Here is a 23379-nt window from a genome sequence, read left to right as displayed (position 1 = left end):
GGGTGAATTCGGAAATGCTATCCAAGGATTGTTCCATAGGGTTATGTTTAGGGAGTGATATTGGTACTTGTACAATATGTTGGATTTTCTTCCATGTTGTTATAGAGTTCTTAACTATGAAGTTATTCATGTTCTTATCTTTATCCTTTGAAAATAGACACATGAAAACATTCTGGGGATGATCATGTGCATCTTCATTAAATACCCATTGTTCCTCTTTAGTGTATTTAACTATATGTCGCAAGTAAAAGCCTTGGGCGGCGAGTTGATACAATTCCAAGTCTGGAAGGTCACATTTCATTTGCTCTGTTACCTACCCTTTGGAATGATTTTGATAGCAACAGTGAGCAAATACATTTACTTTTAAAGTGGCGATCTCTCAACAATAATTCTCACGCTAGCACATTGGTAATAGTCAGTGACAACCCACTGGGCACACACTGGTTCAATCAACATGGTTTTCACGTCATTCAATGAAATTACGTTGAACCAATGTGGAATAAACGTTGAAATGATACCTGTCACCAGTGGGAAATATCATAGCTAAGCAGGGCTGGGCATGGTTAAAACCCTTGATGGGAGACCAAAGGGTAACTGAAGAGATCAATTCTCCAGTAGGAGGTGCTGCTCAGCTCACTGTTTATTTTCTGGTAGTGGATATAACATTGAAGATCTGACATTGTTTTAAAGGTACGAATTCTCAACATATATTATACAATGTTTGTCGATGTTGAAATTTGGTTACCATGATGGCATAATTCTGTGGTTGAAATTTCACCCTCTCAACAAAAGTATTTTCAAATAAAATGTATTTTCCATTTAGATTCCAGGTCACAAAATGTTGACAAATTACGTTGAAACAACGTTTATTAAAGTGGGCTGTGATTAACCAACACAGTGTGTTTAGAGGCAGATAACCCTGACAACAACACAGGTATTCTTGGATTAACTAAATATGTGCTTTAAAAAAAACGTTGTTGTGATGCTATCACACAGTGATGTGTGCACATACCACTAAACAGAGGATAATGTGAACTTTACCACTGTTAGTGTTCCTTTTTGATCATAGAAGGAAATAAACAGTATTTTTCCCTTCATTCAGATTACATCCTCTGACTTTCAGGTTATTTGAAAATGAAATAATCTCCAAAATATTGTTACTTTTAAAACAAGCAATAGAAAGCTGGTTGCAATTTCAGTTTAATCCACCAGAAAAAAACAGAACAAATATGAGAACAAATATTATGGTTAAACTCAAATATACTAATTGATAATAAAATTGAAAAAAAAAGGGTATAATCTTTCTAAATTATATCATAAATAGACCTGGTGGAGTTAAGTCACAAATGCAGTTAAAAGTTTAATTTAAGGACCCCAAAATGGACAGCTCCACCATACAGCTGGCAAAATAGTTGGGATGAGATTTTTGATGTACCGATTTCATGGCACATGGGTCATGAACTGATACACAAAATGACGCCGGATTCAAAACGTAGAGTTTTTAAAATGTAAATTATTATACAAAATTCTTGCAACCAATATGATGTTATATATATATATATATCTAAAGGCTCCTGTATATATATATATGGGAGATACAACCATCCCAGCTCTGCAGATTTTGCTGCGAAGAGACAGAATCATTAGATCACTTATTTTGGTACTGCCCATATGTAGCTTGTTTTTGGTCGCAGGTTCAGGAATGGCTATTAAAATGCAACGTTTACTTGGAGCTAACTCTGCAATAGCATTGCTGAGTGATTTGATAAGTCACTGTCAATCGATCAATATTATAATAATACTCTTAGCAAAGGTTTTTATCTTTCATTTACAATCTGTAGAAACTATGAGAATAGAAAGGTTCTGAACTTTTGTGAAACATCACAGCACAGTGGAACAATATATGACAGCTAGAAATCAAAACTGTATGGTCTTCAGAGATAGATGGGAGGGGTTGAGGGTAGCTGAAGGCTGGGACTAAAAATGAAACAAAAGGTAACTAATATAAAATACACCGTCAGTGTGTGTAGTATGTATAAGCTGGAAGTCTAAACCTAAGGTTTGATGTCCGTTTATTCCAATTAAGGGAGGGGTGGTAGGGTTAGGGGAAAATAATAAAGAAGGAAAATATATAACAAAAATATATGTTAAATATTATATTGACAAAAATATATATAGGGGATTGAAAATTATGCAGACGATTACATCGACAGAAGCCACAATCTATCTAAAATATTAAAGCTGATCCACCCCTAAAAAATAAATAAATAAATAAATAAAATAAAAAAGAACAGTCTTGGAGAGCTGCAGGCTAGGCAAACAGTTAATCGAGGTCTTTTTGATTTAGCTGAATGAGGTGACCACTGATCTAAAGGCTCCTGTTCTGTTGATGCTCCAGGATACTGTAGTAGTTAATGACTATGTCATTGTCAGATGCAATCTGAGGGGCTTTCCTTCCCACCCTCAAGACGTGTATTGAAATCTCTGACTTTTCCCTATGTCCACAAACCACCGCAAACATCAGATATCTAATCTCACAGAGTCTGAGGCTGTGGTTTCCGAGGGCGAGAAAGAGAGAGAGACAGAGCGAGAGAGAGTGAGAGAGAGCAAAACACCATCGGAATGTGCAATTCCAGTGGCACTTGTGGCCTAGTAATCAATGCATGTGTGATACCCATGATCATCCCCTCTACCCTAACGCCCCCTCGTCTGCTTCACTACCCGACAGACACAAAGAGCAGTTCACACATTGTTTTTTGTTCATCTTTGCTTATGCCTCCTCTCTAGCTGACAGTCATAATGCACTTTCATCTGGGTACTTTTATATTTGGAGGGTTATTCATGGTTTCTCCGGCAACGGAAATGAAATAGTTTGATTATTTTGACTTCTCTTTGGTGTGTTAGGTGCTTTTCACTATGAGTTCAAACAGCAGTCAGTCATGTCTGTATGAAAAGCAGAGAAGCAGAAAACTCATAATATGGGGTGCAGAAGCTATTGGTAAACTTCCATTTAAAATATTTATCCTTTGGGGAAGTCTTAGCGACACCTTGTAGATAGACAGGTAACATTTTAGAGTTATTTGTGATATTGAAACAATATTTTAAGTGTTTGATGGAGTAATGTCTGCTTTTTAAATCACCCATTCAAACTTAATTCTCGATAATCGAGAATTTCAATAAGCATTTCTCTACGGCTAGCCATGCTTTCCACCTGGTTACCCCAACCCCAACCAACAGCTCTGCACCCCCCGCAGCAACTGGCCCAAGCCCCCCCAGCTTCTCCTTCACCCAAATCCAGACAGCTGATGTTCTGAAAGAGATGCAAAATCTGGATCCCTACAAATCAGCTGGGCTAGACAATCTGGACCCTCTCTTCCTAAAATTATCCGCTGCCATTGTTGCAACCCCTATTATTAGTCTGTTCAACCTCTCTTTCGTATCGTCTGAGATTCCTAAAGATTGGAAAGCGGCCGCGGTCATCCACCTCTTCAAAGGGGGAGACACTCTAGACCCAAACTGTTACAGACCTATATCCATCCTGCCCTGCCTTTCTAAAGTCTTTGAAAGCCAAGTGAACAAACAGATCACCGACCATTTCAAATCCCACTGTGCCTTCTCCGCTATGCAATCTGGTTTCCGAGCTGGTTACGGGTGCACCTCAAATACACTCAAGGTCCTAAACAATATCATAACAGCTATCGACAAAAGACAGTACTGTGCAGCCGTCTTCATCGACCTGGCCAAGGCTTTCGACTCTGTCAATCACCGTATTCTATTCGGCAGACTCAACAGCCTTGGTTTCTCTAATGACTGCCTCGCCTGGTTCACTAACTACTTCTAAGATAGAGTTCAGTGTGTCAAATCGGAGGGCTTGTTGTCCGGACCTCTGGCAGTCTATGGGGGTGCCACAGAGTTCAATTCTCAGGCCGACTCGTTTCTCTGTATATATCAATGATGTCGCTCTTGCTGCGGGTGATTCTTTGATCCACCTCTATGCAGATGACGCCATTCTGTATACATCTGGCCCGTCTTTGTACACTGTGTTAACAAACCTCCAAACAAGCTTCAGCGCCATACAACACTCCTTCCGTGGCCTTCAACTGCTCTTAAATGCAAGTAAAACTAAATGCATGCTCTTCAACCGATCGCTGAGATTTGACAAATCAAGCCTGGGAGTTGTTTGGATGTTCTGACTTAGAATATGTGGACAACTACAAATACCTAGGTGTCTGGCTAGATTGTAAACTCTCCTTCCAGACTCACATTAAGCATCTCCAATCTAGAATCGGCTTCTTATTTCGCAACAAAGCGTCCTTCACTCATGCTGCCAAACATACCCTCGTAAAACTGACCATCCTACCGATCCTTGACTTCGGCGATATCATTTACAAAATAGCCTCCAACACTCTACTCAGCAAATTGGATGCAGTCTATCACAGTGCCATCCGTTTTGTCACCAAAGCCCCATAAACTACCCACCACTGCGACCTGTATGCTCTCATTTGCTGGTCCTCGCTACATATTTGTCGCCAAACCCACTGGCTCCAGGTCTTCTATAAGTCTTTGCTAGGTATAGCTCCACCTTATCTCAGCTCACTGGTCACCATAGGAACACCCCCCCCCCCCCCCCCCCCCCCCCCCCCCCCCCCCCCCCCCCCCCCACCCCCCCCCCCCCCCCCCCCCCCCCCCCCGTAGCACGTGCTCCAGCAGGTATATTTCACTGGTCATCCCCAAAGCCAACAACTCCTTTGGCCGCCTTTCCTTCCAGTTCTCTGCTGCCAATGACTGGAACGAATTGCAAAAATCACTGAAGTTGGAGACTTATATCTCCCTCACTAACTTTAAGTGTCAGCTGTCAGAACAGCTTACCGATCGCTGTAAATAGCCCATCCAACCAACTATCTACCTCATCCCCATATTTTGTTTTTGTTTTTCTGCTCTTTTGCACACCAGTATTTCTACTTGCACATCCTCATCTGCACATACTGTATATCACTCCAGTGTAAATTGCTAAATTGTAATTACTTCGCCACTATTGGCCTATTTATTGCCTCACCTCCTTACTTCATTTGCACACACTGTATACAGATTTACCTATTGTGTTTTTGACTGACTACAGGCAGGTGCTGTAACTCTAGCACAAGGGACATTATCCACCATCATGCACTGCCATGCGAGCATAATTTTACATTCATTCAGTCGGATAACAACTCTCCCAGATAGGATACAGTACACAGATAGCACACATGAACATGTGTGACGTATGACTGTAACAATATCATTAATTTAAAAGTAAAAAAATGTGTGTACCAATTGTAGATTGCTCCTTTAAAAAAATTAATGTGTGTACCAATTACAGATTGACCCTTTAAAAACGATCTATAGTCTGTCTGAAAGGTCAAACCTGGAGGGTTCTAGTCTTGAAAACAACAGCAGGGGTTTTGGTGTGTGTGTAGTGTGTTGCAGGTCTGGGGCTCTGCTCTTCCTTACGATCGAAGGCCAGGATTGCCAGGGTGAAACTCCCCCCCCACACACCACAGACGCACGTGCAAACACACACACGCGCACACGCACACACGCACACATACACATACAGCTCCACCAAATACAGCCATGCCCCAGAGCTAGCATCTGAAGTGTTGTTGTGAGGGAAGCCATGCATTTCAATGACATCATACAAGTTGTATGATCTTTTTGGAATGACTTGGGCCGTGTTGAGGCTACACCCAGTTAATAGGCTAGGGTTATAACCTTGCAATGTTCATACGATGCTCTCTAATGGAACAGTAAAAAAGTTATGACTCAGTCATTAGATAGCATTATATGTTCTGCATTATCTTCTCTATGACGACATCGTTGGCATGTTTTATGCATGCTTCATTACGCATAAAACGTCTCTTTGAGGTGGTGAGTTTATTCACAGGACTGAGTTCTTTGGGGAAGGCTGCATTAGCCCCCCAGCTTAGCTGGTCTCTGAAAAAGTATAGCCTTTTGAGACTTAGGGCACGATTCAATCCGTAGAGCTGAAGTTCAGTATTATAGTGCGATTGAAATGTAACGTTGAGCCAAAATATCCAGCGTTTACCGTGAACGCATTCTCCGCTAACGCGGGAAGCCAGGAACATTGCCTTTACATTTCTATTGCGCTGTAGTGCAGCTCTTCAGCGCAATGGATTGAATCAAGCCATTATAGTATATGTAACCATCACACACAGTAAGAGAAAAGCCATTTGGCCTACCTAGAGAAGAGGTCATGGTATACTGAAGTCATCCCCAGAAACAAATGTATTTCCAGAGGTGGCATGAGAAAAGATTTGGGAAAGATGAGAGAACTAGGCTGTCATGTGTTATGTGACTGAGGCTTTGCATCCATGGGGATGACGTCTTATCTTCACCTTGATTAGACATGAATGAACACCCCCACGCAATGTTAATTGAACACTGTATTGTTGTCATTATAATCAAATAGCTTTTTTAATGAATGGATTAAGGGATTTCATTCATCGATTCAGTCTTTTAATGAGAAATAGACTGACATTTTGTGAAACAAAAGAGTCAAAGAGTTGCTATTTCAGACCTACAAAACAGAATGTACTGTACTCTCCCTGGCAGGTTTGTCAACACTGGTTTGCAGCTGCCTAGTGTGCCTAGTGTGTGACCAATAGTACCAGAGGATGTGCCAATCAAAATGAAAGTGAGCATCAATCAATGAGGAAACCAAGCAGGGGGGTTTTTGCCGCAGGAAGAAGTAAGGAGGTGTAACGGGTGCGTACTGGCCGCAGAGAAGTCAGGCGCAGGAGAGCGAAAACTGATTTACAACGGTGTCTTTAATAAACATAAAAAACACCGTAAACAGAACAATCAATGAATTTGTCAAACAAAACCCGGTATCCACCAGCATAACGTACACAAACACTACAAGAAACAATTCCGGACAAGGACATAGGGGGAACAGAGGGTTAAATACACAACATGTAATTGATGGAATTGAAACCAGGTGTGAGGGAAGACAAGACAAAACCAATGGAAAATGAAAGGTGGATCGGCGATGGCTAGAAGGCCGGTGACGTCGACCACCGAACACGGCCCGAACCAGGAGAGGGACCGACTTCGGCGGAAGTCGTGACAGGAGGCTTATCTTGTCTGGCTAAATAAATCATTGTCTCACCAATGTAAAAAGGAAGGTGTGTGGAAGGGAGTCTGCAGGGATGATGGAAACACTGATTAACGGAGAAGATCCTATACTGTATATAAAAAATAAATAAAAATTAGTAGGATCTAGTTCTTTCTCTATGATGATATCAGGCCAGTCTCTGTCTAGGACAATACTGCATAGGTATTCCTTTTCATGATCCATCGCGCCAACCTTTATGTGACATGTTGCTTTTTAATGGTATCTACTGTAATTGCCACAGCTTTACTTTAACCTTTACTTAAAATACCCATCCCGGATCCGGGATCCTCCTCATCAAAAAAGCTGACTAGCATAGCCTAGCCTAACGGGACAGGGATATCATATAATATAATTTTCATGAAATCACAAGTCCAATACAGCAAATGAAAGATAACCATCTTGTGAATCCAGCCATCATTTCCGATTTTTAAAATGTTTTACAGCGAAAACACAATATGTATTTCTATCAGCTAACCACAATAGCCAAACACACAACCGCATATTTTCACCATGTTTCCACCGCATAGGTAGCTTTAACAAAACCGACAAAATAGAGATAAAATTAGTCACTAACCAAGAAACAACTTCATCAGATGACAGTCTTATAACATGTTATACAATACATTTATGTTTTGCTCGAAAATGTGCATATTTGAGGTATAAATCATAGTTTTACATTGCAGCCACAATCACAAATAGCACCAAAGCAGCCAGAATAATTACAGAGAGCAACGTGAAATACCTAAATACTCATCATAAAACATTTATGAAAAATACATGGTGTACAGCAAATGAAAGATAAATATCTTGTGAATCCAGGCAATATTTCCGATTTTTTAAGTGTTTTACAGCGAAAACACAATATATATTTCTATTAGCTCACTACAGTAGCCAAACACACAACGCAATTTACTCCGCGCAAAAAATAGCTTACACAAAACCGACAAAATAGAGATCAAATGAATCACTAACCTTGAACAAATTCATCAGATGACAGTCTTATAACATCATGTTATACAATACAATTATGTTTTGTTCGAAAATGTGCATATTTAGAGCTACAAATCCTGATTATACATTGTGAATACGTAGCATCGATTCACCAGAATCTCCGGAGATATTTTGGACACTCACCTAATCTGACCAAAGAACTCATCATAAACTTTACATAAAAATACTTGTTGTATGGCAAATGAAAGATACACTGGTTCTTAATGCAACCGCTGTGTTAGATTTAAAAAAATAACTGTTATTGCGTTATTGCGAGACAGCGCTCACCAAAACGGCGGAGAATAGGACTCAACGTTTTACACAGAAATACGAAATAACATCATAAATGTTTTCTTACTTTTGATGTTCTTCCATCAGAATGTTGTACAAGGAGTCCTTGGTCCAGAATAAATCGTTGTTTGGTTTTAGAATGTCCATTTCTTCTGTCGAATTCGCACCACAATGCTAGCCAAGGTTGCTAATATTCCCATCCTCTCTTGACGCAAAGAACGGAAAACTCCAAAAGGCCCAATAAACCTTGAATAAACTGATAAAACTCGGTTGAAAAAACCTACTTCATGATGTTATTATCATATGTATCAAATAAAATCAGAGCCGGAGATATTCGCCATGTAAACCGAACGCTTTTCAGAACACAATGTCGAGCTCCGCCGCGCGCCTGAGAAGACAAAGAAAATTCCGGACCTGTCACTCCAAAAGCTCTTGTTCGGCCTCAGATCAAGCTAGACACCCCATTCCACCTTCCACTGCCTGTTGACATCTAGTGGAAGGCGTATGAAGTGCATGCATATCGATAAATAAAAGCCAGTTGAATAGGCAGGCCCTGAAACAGAGCCTCGTTTTCAGATTTTTCACTTCCTATATGGAAGTTTGCTGCAAAATGAGTTCTGTTTTACTCACAGATATAATAACAGTTTTAGAAACTTGAGAGTGTTTTCTATCCAATAGTAATAATAATATGCATATTGTATGATCTAGAAAAGAGTACGAGGCCGTTTCATTTGGGCACGATTTTTTCCAAAGTGAAAACAACGCCCCCCTATTGACAAGAAGTTTTAAGTGATCGATAGAACACCTGTGTGATGATGTAATAGAAAGTCAAAGAAATAAGATTATAGCAGTCCAAGATGACACGTCTGGTTTCCTCTGTATTGATTCTCAGAGAGCCTATACCTTTGGGATGAGGTCACTGTACTTGAGAGAAATACTGCTACAGATATCATGGAATCATTCAATTGAGAATCATGACACACATTTCGGATAGTCCTTATTTAAGATTGTGTCTGCGAATTGTAATGAGAGAAGTAATCATCGAGTAAGCTTGCAGAGCATGAAAACCAATCGCCATTCGGCGTGCGCTCAACTCCAAATATCCCCAAACATGCTCAGCAGATAATGCTCTCTCTTTGAGAAAATCGACTTTTCCATTGGCAGTCACATTGTGAGATGTGGCCAATTATAAAGCAGTGTGGGATGTCGTTGATCTACGGCATGTCGTGTACAACACAGCTCTGGAATAATGTGCAAGATATGGTGAAAAGATTGCTTTGACCGTTTGTTGTGATGTTGCAAGCTCCTTACATTGCCTCCATTCTCCTGTTGATTCCAATGCAAGGCCAAAGGAGCACCATTTTGTCTGCCCTTGGCTATAAAGAGTCAAAAACCTGATATGCTCTATCGACCGACAAGTGTCCTTTCAATGACATGTAATGAAAACAACCACATTTTCATCGCTGGTTTTAGATGATTCACATCATCTTTTCATTGCAATGAATTGTCTACATGGTATTGTGTTATGGACTCAAAGACCTGTACCCTGGTTTGGTTTGGATCCAGACCTACAATCAATGCCCACTTTAGAGTGCCGAATGGCCAGTTGTGGTTCATATCACACAGCAGAAGATATAGCATGGGACCCATCACACAGCAAGCAGAGAGAAAGGGAAATATCATCAGTCTGTATCTGGGAGCCCAATCTCAAACACACATTCACAAATCTCCTCCACACGTACTTGCACTGATATCTACAAAGAACTTTGACACCAGATGGGCTATGTATTTCAAAAAAACAAATGTGATCATATTTTTTTCTTTGTTTCCTTTTGCTTCTCATTGCAGTCTTCTCTTCTCTGTTCCACCATTTTCATTCCTCCCTCTCTGGTGCTCAGCTGCAGGAGAAGCTGTCATATTCCCCTGTTTCTAAGAACCAGCTGCTCACATAGAGACCACAGCCCTTCACCATATTGCAGTAAAATATGCTGTCCATTCAAGTATAGGCTACAGTCTACATCCTTGTGCATAAGACAAATAATTGAGGCACTACCTTTTTTAAAACCAAGGCTACAAAGTCTATATTGGCTGGCCTAGCAGTTAAGAGTGTTGGGATAGTAGCATAGCAGTTAAGAGTGTTGGGATAGTAGCCTAGCAGTTAAGAGTGTTGGGATAGTAGCCTAGCAGTTAAGAGTGTTAGGATAGTAGCCTAGCAGTTAAGAGTGTTGGGATAGTAGCCTAGCAGTTAAGAGTGTTAGGATAGTAGCCTAGCAGTTAAGAGTGTTGGGATAGTAGCCTAGCAGTTAAGAGTGTTGGGATAGTAGCCTAGCAGTTAAGAGTGTTGGGATAGTAGCCTAGCAGTTAAGAGTGTTGGGATAGTAACCTAGCAGTTAAGAGTGTTGGGATAGTAGCCTAGCAGTTAAGAGTGTTGGGATAGTAGCCTAGCAGTTAAGAGTGTTGGGATAGTAGCCTAGCAGTTAAGAGTGTTGGGATAGTAACCTAGCAGTTAAGAGTGTTGGGATAGTAGCCTAGCAGTTAAGAGTGTTAGGATAGTAGCCTAGCAGTTAAGAGTGTTGGGATAGTAGCCTAGCAGTTAAGAGTGTTGGGATAGTAGCCTAGCAGTTAAGAGTGTTAGGATAGTAGCCTAGCAGTTAAGAGGTTTAGGATAGTAGCCTAGCAGTTAAGAGTGTTGGGATAGTAGCCTAGCAGTTAAGAGTGTTGGGATAGTAGCCTAGCAGTTAAGAGGTTTAGGATAGTAGCCTAGCAGTTAAGAGTGTTGGGATAGTAGCCTAGCAGTTAAGAGTGTTGGGATAGTAGCCTAGCAGTTAAGAGGTTTAGGATAGTAGCCTAGCAGTTAAGAGTGTTGGGATAGTAGCCTAGCAGTTAAGAGTGTTGGGATAGTAGCATAGCAGTTAAGAGTGTTGGGATAGTAGCCTAGCAGTTAAGAGTGTTGGGATAGTAGCCTAGCAGTTAAGAGTGTTAGGATAGTAGCCTAGCAGTTAAGAGTGTTAGGATAGTAGCCTAGCAGTTAAGAGTGTTGGGATAGTAGCCTAGCAGTTAAGAGTGTTGGGATAGTAGCCTAGCAGTTAAGAGTGTTGGGATAGTAGCCTAGCAGTTAAGAGTGTTAGGATAGTAGCCTAGTAGTTAAGAGTGTTAGGATAGTAGCCTAGCAGTTAAGAGTGTTGGGATAGTAGCCTAGCAGTTAAGAGTGTTGGGATAGTAGCCTAGCAGTTAAGAGTGTTGGGATAGTAGCCTAGCAGTTAAGAGTGTTGGGATAGTAGCCTAGCAGTTAAGAGTGTTAGGATAGTAGCCTAGCAGTTAAGAGTGTTGGGATAGTAGCCTAGCAGTTAAGAGTGTTGGGATAGTAACCTAGCAGTTAAGAGTGTTGGGATAGTAGCCTAGCAGTTAAGAGTGTTAGGATAGTAGCCTAGCAGTTAAGAGTGTTAGGATAGTAGCCTAGCAGTTAAGAGTGTTAGGATAGTAGCCTAGCAGTTAAGAGTGCTGGGATAGTAGCCTAGCAGTTAAGAGTGTTAGGATAGTAGCCTAGCAGTTAAGAGTGTTAGGATAGTAGCCTAGCAGTTAAGAGTGTTGGGATAGTAGCCTAGCAGTTAAGAATGTTGGGATAGTAGCCTAGCAGTTAAGAGTGTTGGGATAGTAACCGAAATGTCACTGATTCAAATCCCAGTGCCAACTAGGAGAAACATCTGTCGATGTGCCCTTGAGCAAGGCACTTAACTGTAATTGCAGCTGTAAGTCGCTCTGGATAAGAGCGTCTGCTAAATGACTAAAATGCAGCCAATGTTTATGCCTGGCACTGTACTTGGATCTTCTGTACTTGGACACTGGTGTAATTCTCTGCACACCAGGGGTCTAATAAAGCAAGGAATCATACACAAAGTTATTTAAGGAGGACCATGTAGAACCAGTTGCTGTAGGTGTTTCTATTCAGGGATTTCCTACCAGACTTTTCCTACTTAGGTATTCACCACCAAATCTGACCAGAGAAGGAATTCTCCAGTGTCCTGAAAGTGTCCTACTCCTCTCCACTAAGACTCGCTAGAGCTGAGAGAGAGGAAGAGAAGAGGGAGACACACCCGCCGGCGCCGATTGGTGGAACGTCACGCGGAGAGGACCTGAACGGAGGAGCTGATAAATGATAGATGAAGAAGGAGAGAGAGCTGAGGATGCAGGTTTGGTCTGAAACACAACCACCCGTCGACTGGTCTCGTAGCATCGCCCACACAGCAAAGAGACGCTAAAACCCGAAGGACGGTCCAACTTGCACTAGTCAGCAGCCGAGGAGATGTATCCCCAAAAGGTCTGATTCAGACATCTCTTCAGAGGAGCATCCCGCCCGAAGAATTCTCTCCGACAGGCACCCCGATACAAGCCAGACATGATGCTCGGCTCTCTCAGATATGGGACAGCAGTTGGATTGATATTACTAAACTCGCTGGTTCTTGCAACACAAGCCACGGATGAAGGGATCTTTACAAATCATCTCTTGGTTCAATTGCATGAAGGCGCACACGATGAAGCTCACCAACTTGCAACGGAGCACGGGTTTCAAAGCTCCCGGAAGGTAAGTCGTAACGTTAGGCTATTATGTGCAGAAAATTAGCATCATGTAGGCTAGTTCGAATTTCATTGATGAACATGCCCAGTTTTTGTCGCTAAACTCCACTTGAAAAAAATGATATTCTCATTGTTATTTTTCTTTTCTAAATGGCCTAGAATATTCTAAATATTATTTGGGCTATTATTTTAGAAACATAAATACTTGTTTTGACTTCAGTTACATGTTTTTAATATATAGAATATTATTTGAAATATGCCTAGGCCTATTTGTTTTGTTTTTCAGACGACCGTCAATTAAGTTGATCTCGATCATTTATTTTGTTACATAATATCTCGGTTTATGTCGCCTAATCTTCATATTCGATACATAAATATGTCGTGAGCCTAAATGTCTGCTATAATCTAACATTTTCTTCGAATGCTATCACTGAAACTGTCAAACAGTTACATTTGTTCCAAAACTGCCACCATATTGCCAGTACATTTCTTGGTTCCCAGTAATTTTGTAAATTATAAATGTGGCCTGAATAGATTATGTGAATTAGGGCAGGCTAACCATCAGTTCCACTGGGATCATCCTTGAGGACTCTGCCCACTCAAGACATCATTGAAAACGAATTAAGTTAATTGATGACCTGTAGCCTCAGCCTAAAAATATAGTTGTTGTCAGTTCAAAAATATAGGTCTCTGTCAAACACTGTAATCAATCGATCAATCAATCAAATGTATTTATAAAGCCCTTTTTACATCAGCTGATGTCACAAAGTGCTATACAGAAGCCCAGCCTAAAACCCCAAACAGCTAGCAATGCAGATGTAGAAGCACAGTGGCTAGGAAAAAACCCCTAGAAAGGCAGGAACCTAGGAAGAAACCTAGAGAGGAACTAGGCTCTGAGGGGTGGCCAGTCCTCTTCTGGCTGTGCCGGGTGGAGATTTTAACAGTACATGGCCAAGATGTTCAAACGTTCATAGATGGCCAACAGGGTCATATAATAATAATCACAGTGGTTGTAGAGGGTGCTACAGGTCAGTTGCACAACTGAATTCATTTATCTGAAATGTGTCTTCCGCATTTAGACCACCCCATCTGAATCAGAGAGGTGCGGGGTGCTGCCTTAATCGACGTCATCGGCACCCAGGGAGCAGTTGTTGGAGGTTAACTGCCTTGTTCAAGGACAGAAAGTCAGATTTATCCACCTTTTTGTCTCCGGGATTCTAACCAGCAACCTTTTGGTTATGGGCCCAACACTCTAGGCTACCTGAGCTGACACACACCCAAAAAATGTTGTAGAGGTACTGACTAACGGAGGGTAACTATAAAAAGAAAGAAAGAAAGTTTCACGCTCTGAATATGCTTCCAACAATTTAATGGGTACACCTAACCAACGTATCGGCACAGAATGCCTTCTTCAGGGTTGAATAAACATACAGATATAATCTAAGGAATAAACATAAGGATTCTGATGAGGTCACTATGTTTTCACACATGCACACCTGCTAACAGAATATGTAACACTTTTTTGGGATAGTCCATCTGTAGATGCTCTACAGACTATCAGTAACATTTCAACTAACTATCTACTAACCCTAACCTTAACCCTCATCCTAACCCTAAACTTAACCCTTACCCTAACCCTAACCTTAGCCTTTAACCTTATTCTAAACCTAACCCTAACCGTAATCTTAGCAAGCAGTTGCTTATCAAAATATAGTTTCTTGACAGTATGACCATCTGTAGAGCATCTACGTATGGAAAGTCCGGACTATCCAAATAACGTGTGACCACAGAAGATCCTTTCACTTGCTATGTGAAAGCCTGAGTAAGTTCTTGTCCTTGAGCCCATTCATTGAGCTTATATTGCACACACATGTTCAATTGCTTGTGCACTGGTGCTTTGTTTTGGAATACATGCCAAGGTGTCAAGTAGGTCTACACTGCATTTGTGTGTTTGTTCCATACACTTAGACTGAGCATTTTCCGGGTCAGCAAGATGATCTAAATAATAGTCCGTTTATAAAGTCTGTATAATCTTCATACACTTTATCATAAATCAATTCACTGAATTCTCAATGTAGAAAACAATTTGATCAGAAACCAGCAGAATACTTTGTCTTCAGACATGGTGTCACGCGGGACTAGGTGGGCGAAAGAACCAGACGCAGAGAGAGAGCCGCTTGGGAAAAATATTCCTTTTTACTCTTAACCAAAAATGATAAGCCCGAACATCCAGGGCGCAGAGAAACACTTGCCAACAACCCAAAATACACACACGTAACAAAAAACAATCCCGCACAAAACAAGGGCGGGTCAAACTCCTAATTATAGGGAAGCTCATTACGAAACCAAAAACCACAGGTGCAACTAATAAGACAAAACAAACAGACAAACGAAAAAGGGATCGGTGGCGGCTAGTAGGACGGTGACGACGACCGCCGAGCACCGCCCGAACAGGCAGGGGAGTCAACTTCGGCGGAAGTCGTGACACATGGCAGTTTATAATTATAATTTTAGTAATTTAGCAGACACTCTTATCCAGAGCGACTTACAGGAGCAATTAGGGTTAAGTGCCTTGCACAAGGGCACATTTTTCACCTAGTTGGCTCTCTGATTCAAACCAGCGACCTTTTGGTTACTGGCCCAATGCTCTTAAACAGCCCAGTGAATGCAGGCCCTGTCATCACACATCAAACACCTTAAGCAGCCATTGATGTCTCAACAGGAAAAATGATCCCCCTGACTGAGCTGCCTTGTCAGATGTCAGAATAAGAGCGTGGGTGCAATTGGCTGGGGAGCAAGGCACTGAGGCGAAGCATAAAAATCGAGGTTATTGTGGTTTTGTGAATTAAGATTTTCACTTCGGCATTCAAAATAATGGCATGTCCCGCTTGGCTACTGGAGATTTGATGTGTAGTTTGACAGGGATGATTAGATACTGAATGTGTGTTGTTTTGACTGAGGTTTAATGGCAGAATCTCTAACGGGTTTCTGAAAGTGTCTGCTTGCTAGTCTTTCTCCTTGTAGACACTTCCATACAGTAGGCTATCCCCCTCCATCCACTCTTTCACTGCTTCACACATACACCTTCTCTAGATTATGTAATCTCCAGCTATGTTTGTCTCCATAGCACACACACCATTAAACAATATCTGTGCAGTGACACACACACATTAAGCCAATTCCCTAATGTTTACTTTGAATCACCAGCATTTACTGTACATAACATCCTGTGAAAAGGGAAGCCAGGATTTACTCTTGGAACATCCTCTCACATCGGCTATTTACTGCAAGTCTTACTGTATTGTACGATGGCTGAGTGCAGTGGACCCTGGTAACCATACATTACCATAGCTGCATAAACATACTGATTCACATAGATCAGACAGGCACATTAGACTGTGTTTCATTGAAAACTGTGACCTGGCACCCCTGCCTTTATTACAGCGTATGGAGGTCTTTAATCTGACTAGGGAGCCTTAGGCACTGCTCGTACCATGCATCTCATTTCTTCCCTCTGTGATTTATTGTAGTTCATTCCAGCAGTGCACACTTTCTTAAAATAGACCCTGTGATTCCACAGAATGGAGTGATGCTCTCTCTCTCTCTCCCCCTCTTTCCATTCTGCCATTCATTCCATTACTTTCTATATATATATATTTTGGTCCATTGCTTAATCTTTCCTCTCTCACCTGTCTCCTTCCTCCATCATTCTCTGTGCCTCCATCAACCGCTCTCTCTCATTCCCCCATTTTTCTTTCCATCACTTCATCTCTTTCTTTTCCCACTCTCTACCTTTCTTCTCTCTCCAACACTTTCTCACTCAATCCTTCCCTCTCTCTTTCTTTCCTTCTCTTACACAATTATTCTCTCTCTTTTCCAGCTTCCCTTTGGAGAGGGCCTTTTTCACTTCTACCCCCAGGACACCCCTCAGAGGAGAAGCAAACGCAGCCTTCGCCACAGAGAGCGTCTGGAGAAAGACCGCAGGGTAAGTAAAACACACACACGCGCACACACGCACACACACACGCATGCACACACACACACACACAACACACATGCACACACACACACACACACACACACACACACACACACACACACACACACACACACACACACACACACACACACACACACACACACACACACACACACACACACACACACACACACACAGGTTCCCATGGAAACGGGCCTAGTTCCCCCGCCACTCCGAAAACATTATTACAATTTGAGGCTAGCTCCTCAAGGGACATACTAGCCCCAAACAGGTTTAACTATCAAAGTTATTATCTTGTCTTTGCATACAGTGTTATTTTTTAAATCACTCATTCTTTTGCAGTATTAATATGATGATTAGGAGAGGCTTGGGATGTAACAAGCTATGATTAAAACCGATGTTAGTCATGCCACTTGTGTGTTTAGTGCTGAAGTCCATGTGATTTCTTATAGTAGCCCACATAATCACTTCAGAAAGCTACACAGTATTATTCCATCCAGCCCGTGCCACGAGGAAAGTATTAATTCAGTTCTTAAATTAAATATAACACTTAAACATAATGCACTTCTTTTTAATCTCATGTTTCATGTCAAACTGAGAAATTGGTTTTGCACCTTTCTTTCAATCTAGCCACGTTTATTCACATAGATATAAAGGTGAAAAAGGCATAGACAGCCCCTGGTTACTGACTTGGGTATATAATGCCTACAGAAAATAGGCACCAAAAGTAGGTTATACCAAGCATATGGTAATGACCTCAAAACTACTGCAGATTTCAATCAGAAATGTAAAAGAAGAGCAGAATACCAATACTTCTTCATGAATGGGATGCTTTTATCAGGAAGATAGCATGACAATTTTCCATCTTAATATCGCATGAAATTTCTATGTTTATGGGTGAAAGCAATTTTGTCGAAGATGACCCAAATCTAACCACAGAGTTTCTAAACCCAGAGGCGCAACCTCGCAAGATTTCCGGGAACGCTTGAGAGACAAACCAAGCATTTTGGGGGTCGTAGATAGTCTCATCTTTCCATAATAGTTCAGCCAAACTGTTCGGACGCTGCAGACAATTTTGTGAGAAGACCGATTTTTGGGATGTCTTATGGTCTGAGAAACACCGCTCTAGCTCTGTCATCTTTCACCCTAGATGCGGAAGTGCAACCTCTTAAGGATCCGCCCCTTTTTCTTCTTCTTTTTTTCCCCACCTAAAATGACATACCCAAATCTAACTGGCTGTAGCTCAGGACCTGAAGCAAGGATATGCATATTCTTGATACCATTTGAAAGGAAACACTTTAAAGTTTGTGGAAATGTGACATTAATGTAGGAGAATATAACACATTGAATCTGGTATAAGATAATACAAAAATAAAAAAACATGCGTTTTTGTTGTTGTTGTACCATCATCTTTGAAATGCTAGAGAAAGGCCATAATGTATTATTTTGTCCACTAGATGGCAGCAGTATATGTGCAAAGTTTTAGACTGATCCAATGAACCATTGCATATCTGTTCAAAATGTTGTATCAAGATTGCTCAAATGTACATAATTGGTTTATTAATACATTTTCAAGTTCATAATTGTGCACTCTCCTCAAACAATAGTATGGTATTCTTTCACTGTAATAGCTACTGTAAATTGGACAGTGCAGTTAAATTAAGAATATAAGCTTTCTGCCCATATCAGATATGGCTATGTCCTGGGAAATGTTCATGTTACTTACAACCTCATGCTAATCACATTAGCCTACGTTAGCTTAACCGTCCCGTGGGGGACACACTGATCCTATAGACGTTAAACTGACAGATGTATATGGGATTTTGTTATAATGTTAATTAGATTCCCGCAGGGCGGAAATATAGTGTAAAACCCGTAAGCTCTACATCTGGGATGCTCTCTGCTTGACATGCTCATATTTTCAGCTTTCTGTGGTTCTGAAATGGTGGGAGAGGTTAGCTGCACACTGTTGCTGCCTCTGTCTCTTTTAAAGTATTACTAGCTTATTCTCCTGTTGTGCTTTGAGTGTTTCAATACAATGGGTTGTGGAGGATGAACCAGATAGAATCCCCTTCGATTACTTTGAAAGCAATTTTCTATAGCTTTCCTTTTTGCGACTCTTGTGCTAGAGAAGACCACATAAAATTATTTTAGGTTCTAGTTATTATTCTGAATTATAAAAAATGGATACCTAAGAAAGTGCAGTTTTGTTGAATTTATGAGCCTCTGAAAATACATTTACGAAGACATAAGGAGTAATCATGATCTTACAGGTTCCTTAGAAAACCAACAGATTCTCTAGTGGCCCTATTGACTGAAGTAGAGTATTGATTCGATTCTGTTTATGTCCTCGGGTAAAAAGTGGAGGTTGGTTTATACACACAGCTCTGTTATCTCTGAGTTTTCCCTAACCACTGATACAGGATCAGATATTTTTCCATCCCTCTAATAGAAACGATTAGGATTGGGGGTAGGACAATGTTAACCTAGATCTGTGGTTAAGGGCTACTCCTTCCTCAAGCTAACTACAGACAGGTCTGTGACACATGTCTGCTTGTGTCTTCATTTTGACATTATCCCTCTTCCCTGTTCATTCATGTCTTGGTATAAACCTCTCATTTGTTCCACCTGGGGAACATGACCTTTCAGTTATAATCCATAGGGCTATATTTCTGACCATGAATATAAAAGGTGCTCTATCTTTGTACTTTATCCTCTTAAATGTAAAGGACCCTATTTGAATTTTTTTATTCAATTCAGTCTGGTATGAGAACGATCTGCAAAAGCAGGGTGTCTGTGGAAAGCGGAGTATCTTGGCTATTGATTTGTTCCTTAAAATTTTTGGTATGACTTATTAGTATATATGGGTATATGAATGTATAAGAGCAGGCCGAGCCGATGACCTCATTTGAAAATGGCTGCTACCTACATTCCGGTTAGCATTGTGAAGCATACATCAAATCAAATCAAATTGTATTGGTCACATACATATATTTAGCAGGTGTGTAGCGAAATGCTTGTTTTCCTAGCTCCAACAGTGCAGTAGTATCTAACAGTAAAGTAGTATCTAAAAATGATTCACAACAATACACACAAATCTAAAAGTAAAAGAATGGAATTAAGAAAGATATAAACAGTAGATCGAGCAATGTCGGAATGGCATTGACTAATGTACAGTATATTAGAATACAGTATATACATACAGTATCGGTCAAAAGTTTGGACACACATACTCATTCAAGGGATTTTTAAAATGTTGACTATTTTCTACATTATAGAATAATAGTGAAGACATCAAAACTATGAAATAACACATATGGAATTATTTAGTAACCAGAAAAATTTAAAACAAATCTAAATACATTTTATATTTGAGATTCTTAAAAGTATCCACCCTTTGCTTTGATGACAGCTTTGCACACTCTTGGCATTCTCTCAACCAGCTTCACCTGGAATTCTTTTCCAACAGTCTTGAAGGAGTTCCCACATATGCTGAGCACTTGTTGGCTGCTTTTCCTTCACTCTGCGGTCAAACTCATCCCAAACCATCTCATTTGAGTTGAGGTCGGGTGATTGTGGAGGTCATCTGATGCAGCACTCCATCCCTCTCCTTCTTGGTCAAATAGCCCTTAAACAGCCTGGAAGTGTGTTGGGTCATTGTCCTGTTGAAAACAAATGATAGTCCCACTAAGCGCAAACCAGATGGGATGGCGTATCGCTGCAGAATTCTGTGGTAGGCACAGGACGTACCGGACTGGGGACACGCACTTCAGGGAGAGTGCGAGGAGGAGGCACAGGACGTACTGGGCTGTGGAGGCGCACTGGAGACCTGGTGCGTAGAGCTGGCACAGATGGTGCCGGAACGATGACACACTTCGCACAGTGAGTGCGGGGAGCTAGCACAGGACGTACTGGGCTGTGCAGGCGGACTGGAGACCTGGTGCATAGAACCGGCACAACATGTACCAGAACAATGACACACTTCGCACGGCGAGTGCGGGGAGCTAGCACAGGACGTACTGGGCTGTGGAGGCGCACTGGAGACCTGGTGCGTAGAACCGGCACAACTTGTACCGGAACAATGACACACTTCGCACGGCGAGTGCGGGGAGCTAGCACAGGATGTACTGGCTGTGGAGGCGTACATCAGGGCGAGTACGGGGAGCAGACACAGGACGTACCGGACTGGGGACACGTACTTCAGGGCGAGTACGGGGAGCAGGCACAGGACATACGCGTGAAACTGGTGCAGATGACACCAGACTGGTGTCATGCTCCTCAGCACGCCCGCTCTGCAGCACTCTCATCGCCACCACCTCTCTCCGGAATCTTTCGTCGAGTTCCTCCTTCGACTCCCTGACTGTCTCTGGCTCATTCCTCGGCTCCGCCGACCACCCCGTGTTCCCCCCCCCCAAAAAATTTGGGCTGTCTTTTGGGCTTACTCTGTGGCTGTGAACCCCTGCATTGTCGCTGTCCTCCCTTCTCTCCTTGCGTCTCCCGCCAGGGAAGGCGATCCTGTCCTGCTAGGATCTCCTCCCAAGTCCAGGATCCCTTCCCATCCAAAATCTCCTATCAAGTCCATGAAACTTTCTCCACCTGGGCATGCTGCTTGGTCCTGTTGTGGTGGGATCTTCTTTCACGATCGTTTGTAGAATTAACGGACCAAGGCGCAGCGTACGTAGAGTTCCACATGTTTATTCAGATGAAACTCACAAAAACAATAAACAGCAAACGAAACGTGCAGCAAATGCAGTGCTCACAGGCAACTTAACAAAAACAAGATCCCACAAAAACCAGTGGGTTAATGGCTGCCTAAATATGATCCCCAATCAGAGACAATGATAAACAGCTGCCTCTGATTGGGAACCATACCCGGCCAACATAGAAATACTTAACCTAGATAGGAACACCCCCACTAGTCACACCCCGACCTAACCAAAAGAGAGAATAACAAGGCTCTCTATGGTCAGGGCGTGACAAGTAGTAGTTTATTAGCAATAATTCACACAGTCTCCTCTGAACAGTTGATGTTGAGATGTTTCTGTTCCCTGAACTCTTTGAAGCATTTATTTGGCATGGAATGTCTGAGGCTTGGTAACTAATGCACTTATCCTCTGCAGCAGAGATAACTCTGGGTCTTCCTTTCCTGTTGTGGTCCTCATGAGAGCCATTTTCATCATAACGCTTGATGGTTTTTGCGACTTCACTTGAAGAAACTTTCGAAGTTCTTGAAATGTTCTGTATTGACTGACCTTCATGTCTTAAAGTAATGATGGACTGTCATTTCTCTTTGCTTATTTGAGCTGTTCTTGCCATAATATAGACATGGTCTTTTTCCAAATAGGGCTATCTTCTGTATACCACCCATACCTTGTCACAACACAACTGATTGGCTCAAACGCATTAAGAAGAAAATACATTCCACAAATGTACTTTTAACAAGGCTGTTAATTGAAATGCAATTCCAGGTGACTACCTCATGGAGCTAGTTGAGAAAAGGCCAAGATTGTGCAAAGCTGTCATCATGGCATAGGGTGGCTACTTTGAAGAATCTCAAATATTAATTTGTTTAACACTTATTTGGTTACTACATGATTCCATATGTGTTATTTCATAGTTTTGATGTCTTTAGTGTTATTCTACAACATAGAAAATAGTAAAAATAAAGAAAAACCTTGGAATGACATGGTGTGTCCAAAATTTGGACCGGTACTTTTTATACATATAAGATGAATAAAGCATTATGTAAACATTATTAAAACATTAAACTAAATAAACACGGAATACGTTGATTCACACCGAAAGCCTGGACTCCACAGATCATGTGGATGTCTTTTTTGTCTGCCTGTGACCTACCGTTATTCATCACCAGCCCAGAGAGTCAAAATGTTTTCACCAAACAGCAAACATCTTACAAGATAATGTTCGATTTGGTCTGTGTTTGAGCTATAGCTATATGGGGGTGGGGGGTATGAAATTAATCCTTAGGTTGGTAGGAACAAATCTAGCCTATTGCCAGTGTTATCTGATTATGTATATGGCAACATTGAATGTCCACCGAGTGACTATATCTTTGCGCATGAAAAATATGATGAAAACACTTGGATATCCCCTGTATGTCCTCCGACACCACCACAATGTTTGAGAGAGGTTGGTGTTGTGGAAATTTAGTTTTTATAGTTAACAGTAACTTTTTGGCACATCCAGTGTGCAAAAACAGTGCAATTACCACATTCGGACACTTTGGAGAGGTTGTGTCATGTCCTGTGTGTAGGTGGCAGGGAAGTCAGGCTCAGGAGAATCAAACTTGGTATAATGGAGTAGTTTAATAACGTAAAACAAACTCCAA

General features: G+C 41.4%; 1 protein-coding gene across 1 annotated transcript in view; it reads left to right on the top strand.

The window, feature by feature from the left end:
- Positions 1-12652: 12652 nt before the first annotated feature.
- Positions 12653-23379, top strand: part of pcsk2 (proprotein convertase subtilisin/kexin type 2) — an 82612-nt gene continuing 71885 nt past the window's right edge. The window contains exons 1-2 of the mRNA XM_038960884.1: positions 12653-13037; positions 16911-17015. Of these exons, the coding sequence (XP_038816812.1) occupies positions 12852-13037; positions 16911-17015 (291 nt within the window). The 5' untranslated portion in view covers positions 12653-12851. The remainder of the gene's footprint in view (positions 13038-16910; positions 17016-23379) is intronic.

This window comes from Salvelinus namaycush, chromosome 22 (assembly GCF_016432855.1).
Source record: "Salvelinus namaycush isolate Seneca chromosome 22, SaNama_1.0, whole genome shotgun sequence".
Lineage (NCBI taxonomy): Eukaryota > Metazoa > Chordata > Actinopteri > Salmoniformes > Salmonidae > Salvelinus > Salvelinus namaycush.
The sequence above is the reverse complement of the archived record's forward strand: the minus strand, read 5'-3'. Positions and strand labels throughout refer to the sequence as shown.